Source organism: Phasianus colchicus, chromosome 1 (assembly GCF_987193195.1).
Source record: "Phasianus colchicus chromosome 1, bPhaCol1.hap1.1, whole genome shotgun sequence".
Lineage (NCBI taxonomy): Eukaryota > Metazoa > Chordata > Aves > Galliformes > Phasianidae > Phasianus > Phasianus colchicus.
In genome coordinates this window covers 14,647,073-14,670,560 of record NC_143436.1, presented here as the reverse complement: position 1 = coordinate 14,670,560, position 23,488 = coordinate 14,647,073, and the positions used below count along the sequence as shown (strand labels likewise).

The window sequence follows — 23,488 nt, the reverse complement described above, 5'->3', positions numbered from 1 at the left end:
GAACCGCGCTGTTCCCCAGGCGCCGTCCTGAGGGAGCGGCGTGACCGCCCTGTGCGGCGGCCTCCGTCCCGGACGGCTGAGGGGAAGGTGACGGCGCTCCCGCCACGAAGCTGCCCCGGTGGTTCAGGTGTCGGGCCGGACCCACATACCCCCGTCCTCAGAGCGCACGGAGCCGGGACCACCTTCCGTTCATGGGATTTTATTCACACAAGCGGCACGAATTCCCGATTTGGTTTAGAATCGTTGAAAATGCAGCGTAGCTGCCGCTGTACAACAGCCTCGTTCTGCCTCCCAGCAGCTGCCTGGCTCAGGCAGGGACACAGCGAGGCACTACGGACTGACACACCATTCTTTTTGGTGAACGCATTCCCAGCGCCTTTTCTTGGCACGGGTTGTGCCAAAGCTGGAAATACACACATTTTCCCCAGGAGAAGACCTTGGCTAATTAAAACAGCTGTGCCTTGTGACGTAGCCACAGCCTGGCTGACCGCAGCAGCTTCCTGGAAGCAAACAGCCACCAGTACCTTCATTCAGCTCTAACTAATTTTCCCAAATCTGTAACTTCATACAGAGACTTCAAGGTGTGCTGAATTGATCAAAACATCCACTGCTCACTGAAAAAGAGCAAGATGAACATCTGTCCAGGTCAGAAGCTATAAGCCTGCTTCTCAGAGATGCAGCAACACAGCTCAAGCAACCTCACGGTCCATTCATTAAAAAGCACCAGTCACTAAGGCTTGTATTACATTACAACCAGCATCTTCCTAATAACTACTTAATTTAAATGCACTAATAAAAACTTAAAAAAATACAAATCTCTTACTATCACCCTTTAAAGATTTGTACAGAACGTAAGTAGGAAAAAACTCTGTGCATGTTAAAATCTAGGCCGTGCTAGCAGTTCACTCAGCGTAACCAGGTAGTATTCAGCTGCGTTTGGTTTTTTATGCTTGTGTCCATTTTCAAAACTTCTCGAATTGCCATAGTAGCATAAGTGGATGGAGGAAGGGAGAACTCCATCTTCAGTGCCCGGAATTTACCATCTATCATAAGAGGAGAGAGAAAACAAAAAGAAAGCAAAGAACATAAGTAATGCTTATTCTGAGCGCCATCCAAACTGGACCGAAGTTTTCCACCACCATCCCTGATCCCATACAACGGCCTTTACCACCACACCCCAGTCTACAGTCCATAGTGTAAAGTAGAATTTTATAAACCATCTTCTATTTAACATTTTCTTTCAGCAGGAAGTGATATTCTAAGTGTTCACCAAAAACTAGATGGACAGTTTTGTCAGACTGAATTCTTATCTGCTCTTCTTTTTTTGTCTGGAAATACTGTTGAAAGACTTTGTGACCAAAGTTACTTGCAAGATTTACATTGAATTCTCTTAAGTATCTGAGTGGTCTGTTATGCTCAGCACAGATAAACACTCAAGCATAGCAATAATTCGTGTCTCACTTCTACTTTTTCTTTACACATTCCATAGAGATTTATTGCTAGATGTTTATTTGATTGTACAGATGTCTGTAAGAACATGTAGCAACCGATTCAGATTCCCAGAACAACTGCTCACACTCTTGAGAAATAATGGTCCTTACTTACACACCTAATTTGGATATTTTCAATACCACTGTTTAGCAGTGGTATTAGCATTAGTGATGCTCATTTAAAGAGCTTTCAATAGGTAGCAGTTTAAAGCAACAGCCAGATCAACCTTCAGTTTTGCAAAGATCAACAAATACACCAATTTACCTGTAGGAAGAACTGGTAAAGGTTTTCCTTCCAGCTTATCCAAATCCGTAGTAAATAATGGGATTCTAGGATCATCATATGCAACGACTTCCCTATGTAACATACATAGAATTTATTATTATTATTCTAATTCAGCAGTTACAGTAATGCAATTGAGCTGGAATTACTGTCTATTAAATTAGATAAGATGGTATTTATCTTGCAGTAACTGGTAAATGTTTAAGAAGAAAACTTGCCTCTGTTTACATATGGATTATAAAATAATGAACTAGTGAGACATTGCTTTGCATAATTAATCTCTTTCCTCCCATGGAATATCAGGATTTCCAGCTACACAAGAAGTGTAGTCACTGCATTTTCAATGTATTCATACAATAAAAACTATTCAATATGCAGTGACTAGGCTGAAAAAGCAACTAGGAAGAAGGTAAGCTTTAAATATCGGTAATAATTAAAGTAAAATTCAAATATTTGAATTCTGTCTCCCTTCCAAACCTTCTATTTTTTTTTTCCAATGTAATAGTGATAAGTTCCTCTGTACATTTGTACAGTCACCTTGCACAGTTTAAAAGGTATTTATTTAGTTGCTATGTGACAGCTAGGTGGTGCCACTAATAACAGGAATCTTGTACATTTATGTGATGGAAATCTTTCTGATTGACACTGTTGACTGGAGACTAACTTTCTCACATCAGGATTACAAAAAATAACTGTTTTGAATATTATCTATCATGCTTTCACCATCAACCTGAGTAATTATGAAGTGTTTAGGCAAGCCCTTGCAAAGGAGGGTAGCAACTAGACAGATGTCTTGACACTAACACATTACAAAACCAGAGGACCAGTGAAGAAATAATACTATGATTCAACTTCAACTGTGTGAAAAATGTGAGAAAAAATGCACAAAGATTTCTCCCTACCTATACTTTGTTCTACATGTGTATTCTGTAAGTCAATCCAATAGTTCTTAGTCATCCCACATATTACTCTATTCACATCCAAGTTCCTTTGTCCTCCTACTTACCAACTGACATTCTGAGGTCGAATGATAATCTTTCTGTATGCTCCAGAAAGTGAATAGTCTCTGATTTTATGCCTCATGTTGTTGATGTCAAGATTGTCAGCTACTAGCATTTCCTTGTAGGCTTCTCCAACTGGAAGAGAAGATATTTAATCAGAGATTGTAGTGTGGCTGATTGAAACGGGCTTTTTTCATAGAGCACTCCTTCCTTTATGTGCATTTTAATAGTTGTCAGTGTATATGGGTTAAATGTTAGACAAAAATTTAAACTTATTTAGTAAAAACTTTATTAACTACAGTATTTTCTTATACAAACTGATTAACAGAGGCAAGTAACCAAGAAAGAATCTTTCTTAACAAATAAAAATTGAAACTGAAAACTCAGAAAATAATTTACTGACATTTCACTAGCATCTTATATACAGTTTCCAATTGTCTACGCTTCAGAAAACTTCAAAAAGAAAGGCCAAACTACTGCTTGTTCCGTCTTTGAAAAAGCAGAGACTGAAAAGAGTTAGGAAAGCCATCTGAAGAACTTAGCAAAAGGCACCATTAAGTAGCTCTGACACTGCCAAAGCAATGAGTAATTACTATAATCTCACATCCCTAAGTAAAGGTGTGTGTGTATACACCTGGGAAAGATGGGGTGGCAGTGGAAATGTAAGAGTCCATTGCAGCTGAAATACTCTTGTTTACAGAACAATTACCAGCATAACCAGAGAAATCTGAACCAATAAATTAGCATTCTTGTGGGAAGAAGGAGCTAGAATTCACCCCCTGCTTGTCTGTGGACAAGATCAAGCTAAGGGAGCAGTCAGCACACTCAAGGACAGGACTGCCATTCAGAAGGACCTGGGCAGAGGCTAGATGATTGAGCCAAGAGGAACTTATGAAATTTGTTAAGGACAATGTCTGTGTATCACAGAATCACAGAATTACAGGGGTTAGAGGAGACCTCAAGAGATCACTAAGTCCAACCTTTCTGCTAAAGCAGGTACCCTACCAGTAGGTCACACAGGTAGGCATCCAGACAGGTCTTGAATATCTCCATAGAAGGAGACTCCACACCTCTCTGGGCAACCTGTCCCAGTGCTCTGTCACTCCATGTTCTTCTGCATGTCTCTGTGGAACTTCCTGTGCTCCAAGTTTTAGGCCATTGCTCCTTGTCCTATCACAACACACCACCAAAAAGAGCCTGGCCTCATGCATTTGCCTCTCACCTCCTTTCAGATATCTATAAACATTAACTAGATCTCCCCTCAGTCTTTTCCTTAAACTGAACAGACCCAGGTTACTCAGCCTTCCTCATTCAGGAGATGCTTCAGGCCCTTAATCACCTTTGTGGCTCTATGCTGGACTCCTTCTAGGAGATTCCTGTCTTTTTTGAACTGGGTAGCCCAGAGCAGGAAACCACTCCAGATGTGGCCTCACCAGGGCAGATCAGAGGGGAAGGATCACCTCCCTTGATCTGTTGGCCACGCTCTTTTTAATGCACCCCGTGAGAGCATCTAGGAACACTTAACTCCTTGTGATGCTAAAAGACTAGACAGCAACTTTACTGACGGTTATTTGAAAGTCCCAATGGAAAGGAGACCAGCAGCAAAAAAATCTAAAGGCATACTAGACTGTGTCAACAGGAATGTAGCCTGTAGCTACACCAAGAAAAACAATTAGTGCCCCTTACTGGGCTTTTATTAAGTTTTACTTGGAACAGTGTGTCCAGTTGCAGGTATGAGTACAAATTAGGTTCTAATGAACTAGAATGAGTCTAACTGAGAGATACTCCAATGGCCAAGAGTTGTAGCACATATCTTGTATGGTGAATCTGAAAGAACAGGGCTTCTTTAGCTTGGAGAAGATTCAGAGATCTGAGACACTATTTGCCCTTGGAAAATTCATCCCTGACAGGTCAAAGCCATGAAGAAGTTGGCCTGAATGCCAGATGGCCTCCTGAGGTCATAGAAATCAGTCAATCACAGAAATGATTCTATGACTACCCCTTAGTAACAACACAGTTTTCCAAATGGATTGCTGAATTTATTCAATTAAAAACAATTTTGATATAACACACTTTCTCTACAAGATATAAAAGATGAAAACATGTTAACATTTAATTAAACCATATCTGTTTCTTTTCTTCCCAACTTCAAGTTTTTGAGTTACATATTCTGTAAGTTTGGCTTGTTTCCTAATTTTAAAAAAACAAATGCATATACTCCTTAATGAGCTTTTCACTACTTTTTTTTTCCTTATGCCACAATAAATCATTTTGCCTCAGTAAAAGTCTTCAGGAAAAGCTATTTGTTAAACTGAAATATGAAAAAGATTTATGTTAAATGAAACAAATTACCATGTAAGCTATTATCAAAGTGGGAGAGGCTGACATAACATATCTACTAGAGCACAGTTCTGAAACAGTCAATTTTTGACAGTCAGGAAGGCTGCATAGATCTCATCTTCCTTTTAGAAGCTATCTTAAAGCAGATCTACAGTTTCAGATTTATTGTGTAAGTTAACAGACTTACTTTTATGCTTTGGATAAATAACATCAAATCCAGGTAATGGCATCACTACATCATGAATGGTGTAGTTATGAACATCTCCTTCTTCAATGTGTACAGCTGTGGCTACAGTCAAGACAGAAAAGGAAAAGAGATTCTAGTTACAGCTACATTAGCCAAATTTACAATGAATCATTTGATTGAAACAAGCCTACTTTGGGGAGGGTAACCACTGTGTTTTTATCTCCACTTAACAGACAACATTTCCAAGAAAAAAAGTAATTTTCAAGGTTGTTATAAGCAGAATCACAGCCTAATTTCCAAGGACTTTTAAAGCTGAATGACATAAAGACTTCTAGATGATGTCTCCTAGTCAGACATCTGGCTCACATGAAGGAGAAATACTGTGAATGCTCTCACTGCATCAAAATGTCAGTGAAAAATCCAAGTAAACAAACCTTTGACTGAGTCTCTGCTTTACTAGATGCTATCATAGAATGACTTGGGTTGGAGGGGACCTTAAAGACTGCCTAGTTCTAACCTCCTTGCCATGAGCAGGGCTGCCAACCAGTAGGTCAGGCTGCTCAGGATCTCATCCAGCCAGATCCTAAATGCCTCAAGATGGGGCATCCAGAGTCACGCTGGGCAACCTGTTCTTGCACCTCACTAGCCTCTGAGTAAAAAATTTCTCCCTAACATCTAACCTAAATCTACCCTCTTTTGGTTTAAAGCCATTCCCCCTTGTCCTATTGCTATCAGACTGTGTAAAAAATCAGTCCTCCCTTCTGCTTGTAAGCACCTTCCAAGTATTGGAAGGCCGCAATGAGGTCTCCCCAGGGCCTTCTCTTCTCCAAGCTAAACAAGCTCAATTTCCCCAACCCTTCTTCAAAGGAGAAGTGTTGCAGCCCTTCAAACAGCTTTGTGGCCCTCCTCTGGACCTGCTCCAACAGTTCCACATCGTTCCTGTACTGGGGGGGTCCAGGCTTGAACACATTTACCGATGTAAATTCCAATGTAATTTCCTGTGAGTAAAGCATTCACAACATCCTCCTTTACCTCCTTTAAGTGTGAGATCTCCTGGTACAGCTTTAAGCCCATATTCTTCTATTCTCTTGCTCACCATGTTGTTCCACACGTAACTCTGGTAGCTATGAATATACATTAAACGATTATTCCTTGGTATCTGGAGGTTAAAAAAAAGTGAAAAATTAGAAATATGTACTTTTAGGACTTTCTCTTAATCACAGACCAAAATGCATACGTATGAAGCATTACCTTCTTCAGCAGCAGACCTAGCAAAACAATTTCTTGGTATACAGACTTTTTTAAAAACTTATCTGCAATTTGGAAAAAGGGTATATAAAGAAGTAATGCTTTTGTACATTGGAAATCCATACACACACAAAAAAAAAGTGTTAAAATTAAAAAAGAGAAGCGACATTTTTTTTTTTTTAATTGAACAGCTCGAAGAAACGAAGCTGTTATAAAACACTGAATTCATACTCAAGCTCCTGCAATGCTTAAGTGAACTTTGCAGATGCTAAAGCACAGTGTTAGCCTAATTATCCTCATCATAAACAAAAAATTAATTCTCAGCTCTTACGCTGGACCCAATAATTTGCTGGTTATGAGATATTTTCTCCGAAGACTTCATCTTATTTACAGTACTTGAAAGTGACAATGAATCCACCACATCTATACAGTGCTGCCTCATTAGCACACTGTCAGTTTCATTTATACTTCTAAACCATCAGGAAAAAACTCTGATTTTCTGCACCATTCTCAGATCCATACTATACACAGCTACTAAATATAACTGTATGGCTTCCAACTTAAAGAGACTGTGGTATAATAAATGGGAGAGCTCATTGTGCATACACTAATTACAGATGTCACACATTATTATACAGCAGTAGTTCAAGCAAAAAAGGTAGGATAAAAGCAAAGATTTTACACAAGTTTAGACTAACAGAATCCTGATGAGTGTATTTCAAATTCACTGTGATACCATAAAAAGAATATGTTTATACCAGTAAATGCCCCACAGCACTTTTACACTCACTATGCCAAATGCAGAGATTATGTTCTTCATTCCATACTTTAACAGTCCGCGTAGAAGCTGTCCTTCCACGCACCTTTTTACAGGTAGTTTTTTGAGAGCTGCCGCTGGATCTTTTGTCTTTGCCCATTCTTCTCTGCATTTTACTAAGTATCCCTTCTCAGCTAGAACAAGGATGCAAAATAAAAATATTTTAGCCACACACATAAAAATCCATCTATTCTTTTATTAAAAGAGTTGGAAAATTAGCATTTCAGTCACGGTAACTGCAGAGATCAACAGAATCACAGAATGTTTGAGATTGGAGTGCTCCAAGTGCAGTCCAAACAGACTGTGTGTTAATATTCAGATTCCTTTCCACATGCACTGCAAGAAACTGCACAGTAAGCCAAAAGAAACAGAAAGGCTGAGAACCTGAAGATTCCATCTCACTTGCTAAATGGGCTGAAGTTTAAATTTCAGAAGCTGTGCAAAGTTGTCCTCCCAAATGCCCTTTCAAATGAAGAGAATCAGAATCTAGAAGTGGTTATTCCTCAAAGTACAATTCTTTGAGGAGGAGGGAAAAGAACACTTCATATATTTCTCAGTCCTTACCTCCTGGTCGTGGTTTTAGTATCAAATCCATTACTTCATTCCAGTTGTTCTGTAGAATAGCTCTAAGATCCAAACAGGAAAGTGTATTAAGAATTTACTAAATACATTGTTTAAATTTACTAAATTTACTAAATTTTAGAAAGTAAGTACTGTGTTTATGCAATATTAAAAGTAGTGGCATTATGCAGGACACATGCTGAAGCAAGTTCAAAACAAGTTCCTTCATGAATCTAAAATTAAAACTAGCACATGCAAAAGGATAGAAAAGCCTTCCAAGAAATAAATAAATTAAAAGTTACAGAGATTAAGAGGGGAAGAAAAAAAAAAAAAAAGAGGATGGAAACAACACATACCTGCCAATTTGATATGTAGGAACAGCTGTGGTTCCAAATCTTTGCATTCCATAGTAGTTAATGAATCCAATTTCCCTGAGAGAGTTCATTGCTTGCTCTATCTGGTCATCAGTTCCTGTTATATTTCTAGCATTAAACAAACAAACAAAAAAAACCTGTCTATAACTTTTCTTAACCTTTTTAAAGGGCTCACAGTATTTTAAGGTCCCCAAAATAATAAAGCTCAACATTAACATTATCCAACACTTATCAAATTCAATAACTTCCATCCCAATAGGACCTTTCTTCTTTGTTGTAAAACCAGATGACTGATGTCCCTGTACTGTTTGAGGGAAAAAAAATTACCTGAGAACAACAGTGAAATGGTTCCCTTGCAGTTCTCCTAATTTCAATGGATGATTCTTATAACTGAAATTTCCTAATTTAAAGTTCATCAAGCATTTATTCAAATGAGCAAGTCTTTGTGCAGTGATTCTAAAAAAAAGAAACAGACCAACAGTGACCATCCTCTGTCAGGTAAGTTAAATAAATATAAAAATGCCATCATTTTGAAACAAAAAGCAGTGAGTTGTGTTTCACCACTCTTCTGCTCTTCTATTCAGAGTATTTTTATGTAATATCTAGAATAAAATTCCAAAGACCTGTTTATTCACAACAAAATATACACTGTGACAAAACCATTCATGCTGTCTTCGTGTTTATGTTAGTGTATGCACTCAAAAAATCAAAGTTGTAATACTAAAGTATAACATACCCTACAGCACAAGCGTAACTCTTCTTTACACTGTGAGTGTACTCAAGACAGCACAAGCTTAAACAGACTGAAATAATTAGCTACTATGTAAGCTTATTGGAAATGAAGGAGCATGAAGTCGAACTTGTCACTGAATTCTCTTTTCTCAATAGTATTTTGAGAAATATGTCCTGTTCTTTGCAGCACAGAGCTGGCTCTTTGACACTTCTACTAAAACACACCAAAACAGAGAAGTTTATCAAACAGTATGGCCAGTGTACTCGGCTGAGAGTGGGCTGATGATCAGTAAGCTCTCCTTCCCTACTCCACCTCTCTTCAGTGCTCTACAGGAGAGTCTGGTACTGAATGCTACTGAACATTACCAGAACCAGCAGGTTCCTCCCTAGTAGGCTGTCAATGCTTATAATAGGCTAAGCTCTTGGACACAATGTTAGAAAAAAATAGAACAGCACCCAAGATGGCTAAACACAAGTTCAGTTAATTGCCCATCAACTGATAAACCTGTTATCAGAAATTAAAATCTGGGGCTTCTTACCTGATTCACAAATTAATAATTCCCTTTATATGTGCAAGTGTATGCAAACCACTGGGAGAAAAACTACCAACAATTAAGCAGTGAATGCCTTCCTTTTAAAAAGGACTTGATCAAGTTTCTGGCTTTTAGACTTCAGAATTCCTCCACTTGAGGAAAACAGTTTTCAAAGAACTGTAAAAAGCAACAGGAGCAGAATATTACAGCAGCTAAACAGATATTGTAATCCATGGCTGTGAGGCATCCTTAGTTACTGATGTAGCACTAATTTCAAGTGCCTAGGAACCACATATTTATCTTAGATTATGCCAAGATTAATTGTATTATGGGAGCAGATTGAGGCAGGAAAAATTTCTTGTCTTTTTCTTACCCTTCTGGCTACTCACAGATGAGAAAGGCAGTGGTTAGCCTTCTCTGGAACAGTTCAGAAAGTTCAGTGAGAAAGGAAACAGGATTCCAACTGGAGGAAGGGGAAACAAAGGCCAGAATGGAAATGAAACAGAATTTCCATTGCATCATTCTGCTTTGCTGCTGCATGAGGGTCATGTAGTGTGGGAACACAGTGAGGCAAGTTGGGCCACTGCTTCATCCAGATGCACGTATTCACATGTGCCTACCCTCTAACTCAGAACACTACTGATGGAAAATATCAGCAGTCACCATGGAATAAAAAAAGGGATTATAGTATTTTTATTAATGTGTGGCACCGGTACTTAGCAAGATCAGGACACGAATCTGCTACTCATGACATGCCTACTGAGTGAGGATTATAGTGAGGTAGTGAAGCCACCATGGTAGGAATGCAAACAATCCAGTGTATTTTTACTTACCTAAGAACAGCAATTTCTTGAACTGTTATAGCCCTTTTATCTTTAGTTCCCATGTAAGAAAATATGTTTGGCTTCACTCTTAAAGGCAATAATGAAATGTATTAGAACTATGAGAGCAGAGACAGATCTGACATAGTTTTCAGCATAATTACCTAGTGATATTATTTTATATGAAAAAGATGAATTTTACATTAGAAGCAGAACATGCACATATATATGTAGATGCAGCCTAGTTCTGGGAAAGAAAATGCAATTTGACACTCCTGAATATGTGTGGCATTATCTAAGTTATTTCTAAGCATGTAAAACACAAGGAAACCTTCCGGACTAATTAACTTCTAGCACAACTATGCTTTCAAACTACAAGCCTTCAAATACTTCCTTACATACTCAGTTCACAAAGATGGCAGTAATCACTATAAAAAAATAAATAAAATAATTCACAACACATTCATTTCTCCCTTAAACTTCAAATAGCATGTCTGCTTGAATAACATGCCTGCATATTATATGAGAATATGGGAAGTTAATTTAAAGTTTGTTCCACTTCTATCCTCAAGAAGAAAATTTCCTCTCCTTTCCTGTGTTTGCAGTTATTCCATCAATGGGCACCAGATGGTATCAGGATTGCCACTACATACATATTTCCATCAAACTACACCCTCAATAGTCTCTTCTCATATGAAATACTAACATGGTGTGGTATAGAGTTTGAAGCACAGATATTTACTTTGGGACAGAAACAATGAAGAGAAGTGGAAAAGCAGGCAATAGATCACTGAATTGACCCAATTTAAAGATAATCTTTTGTCTGTAATTCATTCTGTTCGCATCATGCCTTTCACAAATCTTTTTGTTGCTGCACCTGATGGTGTGAAAGGAACTCAGACTGTGTTTGCCTGGAGAAATTAACACACAGAACTACGGATTATCAATCAGTGCTTAGGAACAAATTAGCATATCATCACAACAGTATGTGTCATACACATGCTCATAACATACTTTTATACATGTGCACACACTTGAAACAAATAGCTTTTAATTTATGTTATTATCATTGAGGCTATGGGCTGCCTCACCTTTCTCCAATGAGCCCACTTGAATTACAGACTTTTGCTACTGAAATAACAGGGTACAGTCTTTCAAATTACTTGAAATCACTTGGCTCTCTCCCTCTGAGACTTAAAGTTTTAAATTTTATATCCTAATTTTTTTTATTTTTTTTTAAGAAAAAAAAAACTGGCTAAAGATTAGGCAACAGTAACCATTCGTGTTGCTCTTACATTACCCTGAGGCATTACATTTACTTTAACATGAAACGGGCAGAGGGAAATCTGTATGCTAGACAAGTTGACAGAAACAACAGCCTTACCTTAAAAATTTTGATAGGACGTTAATGGCATCCATAGTATCCTTGTTCTCCTTGTACAGTACAAAATGGCAGTAGCTTCCCCTGGATTTTGGCCAAGAGTGTTTTCTTGGATCTTTAAAAACAAAAGATTAGAATGTTAAAAGCGTTTCTTTTTAATTGTTTCAGTGAATATGGTTGCCATTGAAGCTTCATTTAAAACAAACACATAATAGCCAGTTTCTGATTATTTCCATCTGCTTAAAAAAAAAAAAAAAGAAAAATTAAATATTGACAGTAAAAGCTACAAAGCACACTGAAAAGTACATTCAGTGTGTACAAAATGGTGAGTTCCTTTATCACAAAGCTAGCTAAAAAAGATCCCCATGTCACTTGACTGCCATCTCATTTGACTAAGCTCTTCAAAATTTTTATCGCTGTACTGACTTTCAGCCAGTAAAGTAAAAGCCACTCTAAATTTCAACTAGTGTCTGCTCTAACTAACAGATGAGGACCACTGGAGCACTGTTTGTAAGAAGACTACAGTATTATTTATTATTATTATTTATATGCAGACATTTAGTAAATATGTTTAAGCTTCATTAAACTTTTCACTAAAGGACAGCTCTTCTTGTCTTCTTCAGCAAAATCTTGCATTTAGCTTGAAGAGCAAGATACCTCCATCAAGAAATCATTAATAAAACAGACGAGAGGAAAACACAGCAATTCACAAGAAAAGTCTTCGCCATCCAGAACAGTTCTTATTTGACCAATCCATCTTGCACACAGTCATTGTCACACCCTCCAAGAAAGGAACCCTTCTCAGAGCTACACCAAGAGGCTCCCCAGCTCTGGGCACGACAGCCACAGTGTGCCTGTCCTCACACTGCCCATCACGCTGAGTACTGGAAGGCTGCAGCTATAATCCCAGTGTTTAACCATTCCTCACTCAATATGTCAGGGTATTCAATCAGGTAGATGGGGCTGGACAGGCAGCCTGCATTCCTGATTGCTATTTTCCAGAGTCATGTTACATGATTTTAATGTGAAATATATTTCCAAGCCTTTTTCCAAATCTTTTCCTGCAATTCGAAGGCTAGAAGCTCTTTGTTAAGATCAGGATGTATGATACATGAAGTTATATAAATCTGGAAATTGCATTCTGAAATAGAAGGCTGAAGGGTAAAATTTAGGCTTAAAGAAATCAAAAGGAAATTTACAATAGATTTCAAACAGTATCATCAATCCTGATCAGTCAACGTCACTTACTGCTGGCAGATATCTTTTCTGCATTGAAAGGCTACTGACTATCCTGCACTAGCAAAAAAAGTAGTAGTACAAGCCCAATTCTTGGCTGTTTCTGGGAATTTTAAACACTACTTGTGTGTAGATTGTTTGGGGCTTAACTTCGTTTTGTTTTAGAACTGTAACTAGTTTGGCCAGTCTTATCACAATTTAGGAGGTCACAATGGTTGGCATTTCATTTTGTTAGCATGAAATGTCAACATCTCTTACCTGTTGCAGTTCTGACCTCTGTCCCAATGCATAGCATAAAGAGCACAAAAGAGTAGCATTTAATTTTTAGACTGTCAAAGGGTTTTTAAAGGTGAACATGCAGGTTTATGGTTATGGGATTGTTTATGCTTTAGAGCATCCAACAGTTAGGTGGTGGATGACAGCAATTTAGACAGTTATGCAATGGAATCGTGCAGAGGCAAACGGTGAACATATGGAAAGCTTCAATCAGAGACGCAACAAACTTTATTTGTGGACAATGATGAAACAGTAATTTACTGACAATCTAAAGTATTTGGGATGTGAACTGACTATAGACACAAAGTATCTTCTAATTTTAAGATTTTAGGAAGCCATTTTTGCTATCTGCTCACGTTATGAACAAAAGTACTCATATACCTCTCAGCTAATTACTGCACATTTCTGAAGTGTTTCCTGCTTGGGGAGCCCACACAGGACTGAGAAGTGTTGGTGGCTACATAAACATGGAAGACATAATCCTGACTAAAAGCAACTTGCGACCGAAACTTGCATTCATTAGCACTTACACACACCCACTGAAACTGCACTCATCTCCACCAACTTGCACAGGTGGCTGTAGCATCACAACTTAAAAGGCCAAGTTTAAATAGATGATGCTCCTCTGCTTCACAAGATGGTGCTCCAGATAGTATTTTAATCCTAGAGATGCATTGCTAAGTTCTCTTCAGTGTATTCCAAATACTTGAATTCTTCTATACAGTATTTATCAAATCAGACTGGCTGAATAAACAAACTCAACTGTAACAATGGTTAAAGAATATATGCAAGCAGAAGGGAAAGGTGAAGGTAAAAACATTACAAACTGACAGAGAATAAAACTGGTTGAGGAGAATTTTATGTTGGTAAGTATACATATTCATGCACGGTGCATGCAAATATACATGTTTTCTAAATGATTAAACAAGATATGCAATGTGTTATAATTTGTACCAGTCAACATACAACATTCCTGTACTCACTTAATAAAAGCGTTAGAAGTAATAACTAAATTGAATGTGGAGATGGTCTTATTTCAAATTTTAAGTTATCCTAATTTCCTTGTCTTTTGCTTTCTCTGCCTCCTTCATCTTTAAAATGAAAGGGCTAAGTTTACAGATTGTATCACTTGCAAAAGTTTGAAATGAAATAATAATCAATCAGTTTGAATCAAATCTTAATAGTTCAGTATCTGAATAATAATTAAGTGTCCAAAATGGCATCTAGACAATTCTCTCAACTTACAGGAGGAGCAAAGAAACAGTAACATTAAAATAATAATAATAATAAATATAGAACACATGAATTTATCGCCCATAAATAAAACAAGATTTGTTAAGACTGAAGTGGATAATACTGCCTTTTGAAAATCTTTCATTACTTCTATTGCTCCACAATAGTGGCTACAATGTGTCTGGACAATCCTCTGAAAATAAAATTAGCCTTGAAAGCAGAAGTAGCCTTATAGCTGAAACTAACTTAAAGGCCACAATAAATACTCATAATTTATGTCTATATAAGTAGTCACTCTGAGAAAACAAAATATCTCTAATCAAGTCATTAAGAATTTTGTCATGAATTTTCAAGACAGTCAGGATTACTGAGTACATGTGGGTACAACCACAATGCACACCTACATTTTCAGGCAGGTTCATGAAGTCCACTTCAAACAATACACAGAATAAAGTCCCTATTTTGCCTATTTCTATTGTAATAGCAAAAGAACCTCTTGTTTCTAACATAATTACACTTGATTAACGATTTGGAAAGAAAAATGAGTAAAAAAAATAAACTGTGGATACTCTTTATGTTTCCAGTTACTTCAGGTGCACAGCAATGCTGCAAAAAAAAACCAGCCAGACGACATTAGGATGAATACTCTATGTGAACTACCTCCTAATTATATATATATATATATTTTTTTTAAATTTTCAGATTAATTTTAGCATTTACTTTACCCAACTGCTGTGATACTGAAACTCACTTGCCAGTGCTTTTTTCCCAGCAGCATGATAGGCAATAATGTATTTTTTTCCATCTCGATCTTCTGTTTTAGTCTCCAGCCCAGGAAACAAGGACTTAACAGCTTGGTGGATAACTGTTCTTTTTTCTTTAGTGTCTTCAATGACCTGTGTTGAAACACAGGCATGCACAAACAAAATCAAATAACACAAAAGGAAAATGACTCCCCAAGATTTTAAGTTTTGCATGCTTAAAAAAAACCCAAACAACTACTGAATCACACCAAAGTACTGAATGGGTGTACTTTAAGAAGTCTTCCTAGTCAGCAGTTTTAAAAATAATAAATGCTAAAAATCCCAGAAAACCGAAAATTCTCAAGACAAATTCCCTAATTTTGTGTTTAATAAAATTTCCTCTTCTAGCAACAACTATGGCAAAACTAAGCTTTTCTATATCAAAAAGAAAAAAAAAAATGATGAGGTAAGATAACTTGGAGATTACCTAGCCTAAAATTATCTAGCCTGGAGAAAAGAAGGTTCCAAGGGGACCTTATAGCAGCCTTCCAGCAACTAAAGGGGACTTACAGGAAAGCTGGGAAGGGACTTTTCATAAGGGCATGTAGCAACAGGACAAGGAGAAATGGCTTTAATCTAGAAGAGGGCAAAAATAGACTAGATATTAGGAAGAAATTCTTCACTGTGAGGGTGGTGAGACACTGGAACAGGCTGCCCAGTGAGGCTGTGGATGCTCCTACCCTGGAGGTGTCCAAGGCCAGGCTGGATGGGGCTGTGAGCAACCCGGTCTAGAGGGAGGTGTCCCTGCCTACAGCATCAAGGCTGGAATTATAGGTCACTTCCAATCCAAACCATTCTATGATTATTTAATATGTTAATGCTTCATTGAAATGATCAGACCTAATCCTATTCTACTACCTAACACAAATTCAACAGCTGTTCTTCAAAAATATGGAATATTGGAGTATTCAGAAATATGAAGCTTTGTTTTATTTTGTACATTGTTTAATTTCTTGTTACAGAAGAACATTTTTTAGCCTCTTTTCTATTAAGTTACTTAATACTCACCTTTGAAATAATCTTTTTATCAGGATGGATGATATACTTCTCAAATAAACATTATATAAAACACTACTAGACAGAGAACTAAAACACTGCAAGAAAATTTTAACACTGCAGAAATTAAGATGTGTTTGAGTACAGGTGTCCCACTGAAATCTAAATAACTACTCCTGTGCAGAAATTTAAGTGCTTGTAATGCTTTACACAATTGCATCCTAAGTTAGCAACATTTCATCATTAGCTGCTGCAACATCACGTGCAAGCTGCTCTCATACCTGACATGCATTAGAAAGCTCATAATTACCACTCACTCTTATTCTCTCCCCACAAATTTCATACTGTTAATCCATTTTACCTCTATGGCCACACTAGTTTCCTTATTCTTTAGAAGCTGGAGCTCCTCTAAACGCTTCTTGTCTTCATCTGATAAAACAGTGAATGTTTCTTCTGATGGATCCTGACACATATTCAAGGGGAAAAAACAAACATCCAATAACCCACATAAAACAATTTTCATTCTCTTAATGTTTTTGCTCATTTAGCTGTTACCAAACCTTTACCTCAAAATTTACCTCATCATCCACTGGAACAGTGAAGTCATCCAAATGGCTCACACGTCCATCTTTGCCTATTTCGTGAACAACGAAGTCTGAGTACCTGATGGGAAAAAAAGCAGACAAAAATTGTAATTAAAAAAAGAAATCCCACATCACAGAATGCTTTCATAAGAAAATATTTGTTTGTAGAAGCCATTCAAGGGAGCACAAAAGAAACCTCAGCTATGATAAAACTGTAGCTATTCCCAGCCCTCAAAATATTCCAAGAAAACAAAGCAAAAAAGTGTAAGATAATTAAACAAAGATGATACCCAGGCAGGTGCCGTAGTTACCTGCTAACAATTAAGACTCCATTAGCTTGCTACAACTTCAACACACATGCATTAACTGTAGCTCCTAACAACCTGCAGGACAAAATACATTAGCCATTCTCTAAGGAAAGAGGGACACATACAGCTCTGTTTCTTATGTTCAGCTGTAGAGAACACTTTCCAAAATAAGCTGTTGCTGTGACAGAGGATGCAGAACAAAAACATTGACCACAGTGTTCTGGATTGAGTCACTATGCCCGACAATGGAACATCCCAACTTTAAGGGAGTTGAGACAGTTTATGTTGCACTTGCTACATTCTTTTTAAGTAGCAACCACTTCTAAAGAAAAAAATATCCTACGTTTATAAATGTATGAATGTTGAAAGATTAATAAAACACTTCATCATGGGAATGTTTCTATAGCACCCTCCAAGCCTATGTTTCTACATGTGCCATGCTATTAGCCATACGTGTTATTGGCAGAATTCCTTGCTTCAGAGTGTTCTGTACCTTCTCCCTCATTATCTGCAGCTGTCTAGACATGCTAGTGATGGTTACCATAAAACTGCTGGGATTAAGTTAATTATAGGTGTTATAAACTGACATCAAAGTAAAACCGTCAGTCCACAAACATTTCTACCACACAGCTACCTCTGGCCACTTCAGTTTGAAAACTGGCAAATTTCCCGAAAGGCATTTCAGCACAGACTGTGATCACCAGAGAAGGCTTATGCTAGCTGTTCAGTGCTGCATGGAGCAATTAAATACATCACAAGTACGCTTCATTTGTTATCATATTACATATTTTATTATATAAAATGATCTGTATGTGAAGTCAGGACTTAAAAACAAGGACTTGGTGTAAAACAAAACTGCCTTGCTAAGGTAGGACAACAATGATTTTCATTTCAGAGTTCTTGTGTTTGCACTCAGAATTTTACTCAAAGGTGTTTAATTTAAAAACTAGATTTTTTATGAGGAAAAAAGTTACCAGTATTCAAACATATTATTAAGAATATAATGAAAGATCCATATCCTGTGTGATAAAGTTCCCTTTTATGTTTTGTAAATGACATTACAACTGACCAGAGTACATTTTAAAGCGTACTGGACAAACTGCCAATACACGTGTAACTACCGCAGCACAAAAGTTAGAAAAAAGCAGGGGAGAACTGGAGATGGATGGCTTCAGTATTAGTATCAGGTACTGCATTTCATATCAGTGTTGAAGAGCGGAATGAAAGGTAGCTGTATCACATTAAGCTTTATCCTGCATGCTGCTGCTACAGAGTAAGATAAATGGCAAAGATCAGCATAATCATCTACCTCTATCCACACTGAGCTTTCCTCTCATTTGACAGGAAAGAAAAAATAAACCAAAACCAATCCAGAAAAATGCCAAATTAAACATTTCTTTCAATCTCAGCATCAGCAAAAGAAACTGATGAACCTCCCAAACAGCAGCACATAATCTGGTTGCATCCTGTGAGTTAGAAAAGGAAAAAAGAGAACAGCTGTTAATATGGGGAATTAACATACATAACAAGACAAAGAGTTACCTCTCCTTTAAGATTCCAGAAAATCCTTTGTGACAGCTAACAAATTTAGTTATGCCAACATCGCTTTCTGTCAGTCCATGCTTCATCATGTCTGCAAAGCTCTCCGGATCTCCATCTTCATCACTGTCCTCTAGTTCCTCATCTTCCTGCTCCTCACCTTCCTCATTGGGAATTATTTCATTTTTTGTGTCCTCAAGCATAGACTTGTCAGGTTGTTCTATTACAGTCTGAACACTCTGTTCAGAGTTGCTTCCTGTCTTAGAGTTCTCTGAAATCTTCTGTCTTTTAATTTCATCCGCATTAGCCGCATCATCCTCAGAATGAGGACGTTTCAAGGATATGTTATTCATTTCTACAGTTTCCATGTTTAAGGCACAGTGCAGAATAGAAAGCCCTGAGAAGCAAGAATGGCTTACTTCCTTGTTTGCTTAAAAGCAATATCAATACATGGCCTGTTCACCACTCCAAGGACTGTGCACCCTGCAAACAGTTCAAGAAAACCATAAATTTTCTGCATTCTTTTTTTTAGTAAAACATCACATAAAGGCTTTTTTTACAGCTGAAACAACATGACTTGGAAAGAAAGGAGTTGTTAAAGGCACTTAATAGCCACCCAGCATGCACATAAGATTGTAGAAGAACACTACACTATACCTTTACCACCATCAGTTTTGCCATCACAGCTGCAGCCAGCCCTGTCCATGTAGGCTCTGCGGTCAACAGTAATTTAGTGCCTATCAAGCTTTCCATTCCCAAGTCTTCTGCTAAACTACTACTCTCAAATACTTCTCATTCTAACAAGACTTCATCTTGCAAGGTTTGAGAGAGGATGGCTTGATTCCCCTTGCAAAGATTGGGAGAGGATGGCCTGATTTTTCAAAGCCTAAAACCTCATCTTTCCCTTTTCTACATTCATCTGCTGTAACACACACAATTCCATACAGAGCTCAAGATAGCAATAATTCAGATCAAAAGATAGCAGGGAAGTGATGACAAAATCCTTGAATTAGTGGGACAAACAAAACACAAGCAGGTGAAGTGATCTATGAGAACACAGTATGACTACTCACTCTGGTGGAGCAGACTCTTCACTGGCAGCTTCAGCCACCACCTCTCTGTCAGTAGAATCCAAACATCAAGGCCTGAAAAACGGAAGAAAACTCTCTGAGAAGGTTTGCGGGGAGGAAGAAACAAAAACAAATAAAAGACAACCTACCAAAGCAAACCAACAAGCAAACAAACAAAAAAATTAATGTTGCAAGGATATCATCAACTGCCCTGTGGTTGTTACAGTTGCTTCCAGCTATCTCCACAATGGATGAAACCCACTGCATGCCAAAACTCCCCTCTGCAGAAGTGCTGACACATATTGAAGAAAGGGAGCAGACAGCACAGATGGAAGTACAAGAGGAGGCGTGTGAGGATACAGGGAGGGATGTGAAGGGGACACTGCTGGGGACGGCTGAAGATGCACTCCTAGAAGAAGGCACACCATTTCAGAGCAGGGACACCTTGAGGGGCCCACATGGCAACAAGGCACATCGTCCTGTATTACTTCTCCAAACACAGGAAATCGCTTTTTTTTAATTTTAAAGAATATGATGTTTTTAAAGGAGAGCTCATGACTAAGTCATTAATCACCCTGTGCTGAGTTGTTAACTGATTGCTACTGCTAGCCACAGGTCATCTCTTCATTGGGACTTCTCACTCTATAGCTGACATAAATGTAAGGTAAATATAGAGAAAATGCCTGTCCTAGGGACACCTGCAATGCTTTGCTTCAAATGAAGGACTGAAAAAGGAAGCTAAAGAAAAGAATGGATGAAAAGAAAATACAAAGACTTATAAACTAAGTGATTCAAAGAGTGACAAAACATGCAGAAGAAAGTAAAACTATCCGCAAAGCAACGTACCTTCAAGCAGGAAGCCTGAATTTCAGTTTGTCCTCAAATAAAATCCTCCTTTAAAAGTAAGGTAATTGTATCCAAGAGAAGCAATTCACCAGCATTTCCATATTCTTCCCATATCTTCTTAAACATACAGAGCCTTGACTGGAAAGCACCAGTGAGGACAAGGCTTCTAGATGGCTCCTGAGACCTTCTGCATGGCAAATGAAATCAAAGCAGGCACTCTGAAAACCCCTGAAACACCTGCCAAGGAGGTAATGATAAATCTGACGTTTGTAAAATAGCTAATAAATGACAGCAAATGGTTACAAGCACTCAGCGTTGGCCCCGGACGTCGCAGTGCTGCAGGACACCGCCCGTGCTCGCAACAGACTCACGGAGTCCCGCACTGACGGCGGCCAGGGCCGCGCTCTGAGGGCCGTGCTGGAAGGGACGTGCAATGCCCGCAGGGGCCGGGCGCTGCAGGAAAGGTCTGGCCTCTTCCCGACAGCCGCGCAGCCGCCTCAGCCCCTTCCCTCGCAAACAGGTGTTTCCATAAAAGCCAGATTCCGCACCCGGCGCAGTTTCAGCAGGGACAGAGCTGGATCTCCTGCTACGCACACAGGACTGCCTCTCTCCCCGGAGCGCTCACGGCGCGGCCCGTCACACGGGGCGCTTCAGCGGCGGCCAGCGTCCCGCCGCCAGCAGACGGGCGCCGTTCCCTCACCGGCGAGGCGGCTCAGCGCGGCCCGCGGGCACGCGCGGCGATGCGGCAGCGCGGGGCCGGGCCCTGCGGGGCTCGGGGCCGGGGAGACGGCCTCGGAGCGGGCGGCAGCGCCAGGCCCCGGCACGGAAGCGGCAGGCGGCTCCCGGGCGGGAGAGCGGAGCCGCGGCCCGCGGGAAGTTGGAGCCGCGAGGAGACGACGGGCCGCCACAGAGCCCCGCGGGGCGGCGGCGCCGAAGGAGGGCAGAGCTCCGTCCGCCGCCGGGCGCGGGGCGCCACTTACCGCACGCGGGAGCGGGAGGCCGGGCCGGGCGCAGCGGGGAAAGAGGGAGGAGGTGCGGGGAGCGAGCCGTGCGGGCCTGCCGCAGCTCCGCTCCGCGTGTGTGAGGGCGGGAGTAGGAGGGAGGCCGGCCGGCCCCGGCACCGCCCGCGCGAGGAGCTGAGCTGAGCTGACGGCCGCTCCCGCCGTGGCGGCGCTGCGGGGCGCCTTTCGGCAGCCTTTCGGCAGCCCGGTCGCGATGAATTCCGGTTCCCGGCGAGCCGACGGCAGCGGCGGTGCCCGTCAGCGCTTGTGCTGCACCTCCGGCCCGCTGAAGATCCCTTTGGAAGCGAAAAGACCGCTTTGATGCACGTAGGGGAAGCAGGCGGGAATTTATTATAAATTCCTGTAAAGTACGACAGCTCTACAGAAGCAGCTTAATTTTGCCCCGGCCGGTACAGGCAGTCGGTCAGCACAGCCGCGGCTCTGCGAGGCGCTGCCCCCCCAGCTCCGCTGCTGGCCGCGCTCGGTCCCGGGCCGGGCGGTGCGGGAAGCGCCATGTCGGAGCCTGCGCCGTGCAACTCGGGGGGCCATCATACAAGCGGGCTGTGTCTGCGCTGTGCGTTCCCTGGCCTTGTCGGAATGTCTGCGTTCACCTCTCTGTTTCGAGCGGTAGTGCAAAAACCATCATTAACTTCGACACGTGTAATTTGTCTTTCCTTTTCAGACCCTTTGCGGTGTATCGTAATGCTGACCAATCTCATTGTTTGCCAGGCTATTAATGCCACTTCTTAGCTTCTTCCCATTCTCTAGTCATATGTTATCCTGCCCCTCTGCTCTGCACTGTGAGACCTCAGCTGGAGTACTGCTCCCACATGTGCTATCCTCAGCACGGGACAGACACGGACCTGTGGGAGAGCATCAAGAGCAGGGCCACAAGAATGATCCAAGGGATGGAATGCCTCTCCTATAAGGACAGGCTGAGAGAGCTGGGGCTGTTCTGTCTGGAGAAGAGGCGGCTGTAGGGAGATCTGAGAGCGGCCTTTCAGTATCTGAAGGGGAGCTGTAAAAAGGAGAGCGACAGTCTTTTTAGCAGAGTCTGTTGTGAACTGGAATTTCACACTTGGAATTTCATCAACCCAATAGAAACCAGGAGAAAAATTGGTTTTGTGTGCCTCTGCGGATGGGTCAGCGGTGGACAGAACCCAGTGACAGACATGGAAGAGTTTAGTGCTTCTGGCAACTATGGAGCATCACTGAGGATTCCAGAGCTGTGGCTGCAGTTTCCCAATTTTCAGGCTGTCTTGGCAGTAGAAGAAATGTGAAAAAGAGCTTTGTGTCATTTGAATAGGGCTGTCATCTTACCAATTACTGCTATAGCTGCTGTATGTAGGTGTTGCAAGGTCATACCTTCACCCATCCGAGGCAAAGACATGATGTTATCCGCCTGAAAATATCTGTCTGGGCAATCCTTCAGCAAGACTTCTCCCACACATCAGTCCAACTTTTTTTTTCTCCTGTAACTTGTTGCTTCTTTCATGTTGCACAAGAGCTTCCCTAAAGCACTAATTTTTTACTCCTCCTACAGTAAGTACCACTTTGTCTACAAAATCAGTCAGTAATTAAGAAGCTTATATGTTACAGCCTCTGCTTGGTATGATAATTACCCTACTGCTAGCTCTCCCTGTTGACTGTGTTGATCTTCCATCCATTACTATTAGTTTGAATTGAATAGAATTTGGAGTGGTATGAAGTGCCTCACACAGGGAAGAAACAGCATTTTGAAGGACCTGCAGGTGCTACCTCAAGGTAAATAGCTAATAATATCATTTCTATGCATTTCTCAAGTTTTCCAATATATTCACCAAATTTC

At 40.1% G+C, this 23,488-nt stretch overlaps 1 protein-coding gene across 4 annotated transcripts; it reads right to left on the bottom strand.

The window, feature by feature from the left end:
* Positions 1 to 40: 40 nt before the first annotated feature.
* PUS7 (pseudouridine synthase 7) lies at positions 41 to 22,629 on the bottom strand. Of its 4 annotated transcripts, none has more exons than XM_090135824.1 (18): positions 21,640 to 22,629; positions 20,660 to 20,896; positions 19,817 to 19,888; positions 18,747 to 19,226; positions 16,879 to 16,975; positions 16,674 to 16,775; positions 15,265 to 15,409; positions 11,772 to 11,883; positions 10,400 to 10,477; positions 8,629 to 8,757; positions 8,284 to 8,409; positions 7,931 to 7,992; positions 7,340 to 7,500; positions 6,334 to 6,460; positions 5,302 to 5,403; positions 2,780 to 2,909; positions 1,756 to 1,847; positions 41 to 1,043 (listed from the first exon to the last, which is right to left on the bottom strand). In XM_090135824.1, the coding sequence occupies exons 4-18, from the start codon at positions 19,109 to 19,111 to the stop codon at positions 907 to 909; spliced, it is 1,965 nt and encodes a 654-aa protein (XP_089991950.1). In that variant the 5' UTR covers positions 19,112 to 19,226; positions 19,817 to 19,888; positions 20,660 to 20,896; positions 21,640 to 22,629; the 3' UTR covers positions 41 to 906. The 4 variants fall into 4 exon arrangements, with proteins under 4 accessions (XP_089991950.1, XP_089991951.1, XP_089991957.1 ...); XM_090135825.1 differs by having other exon boundaries at positions 20,660 to 20,846; XM_090135831.1 differs by lacking the exon at positions 21,640 to 22,629 and adding an exon at positions 21,208 to 21,384 and having other exon boundaries at positions 20,660 to 20,846.
* Between the last annotated feature and the right edge of the window lie 859 nt (positions 22,630 to 23,488).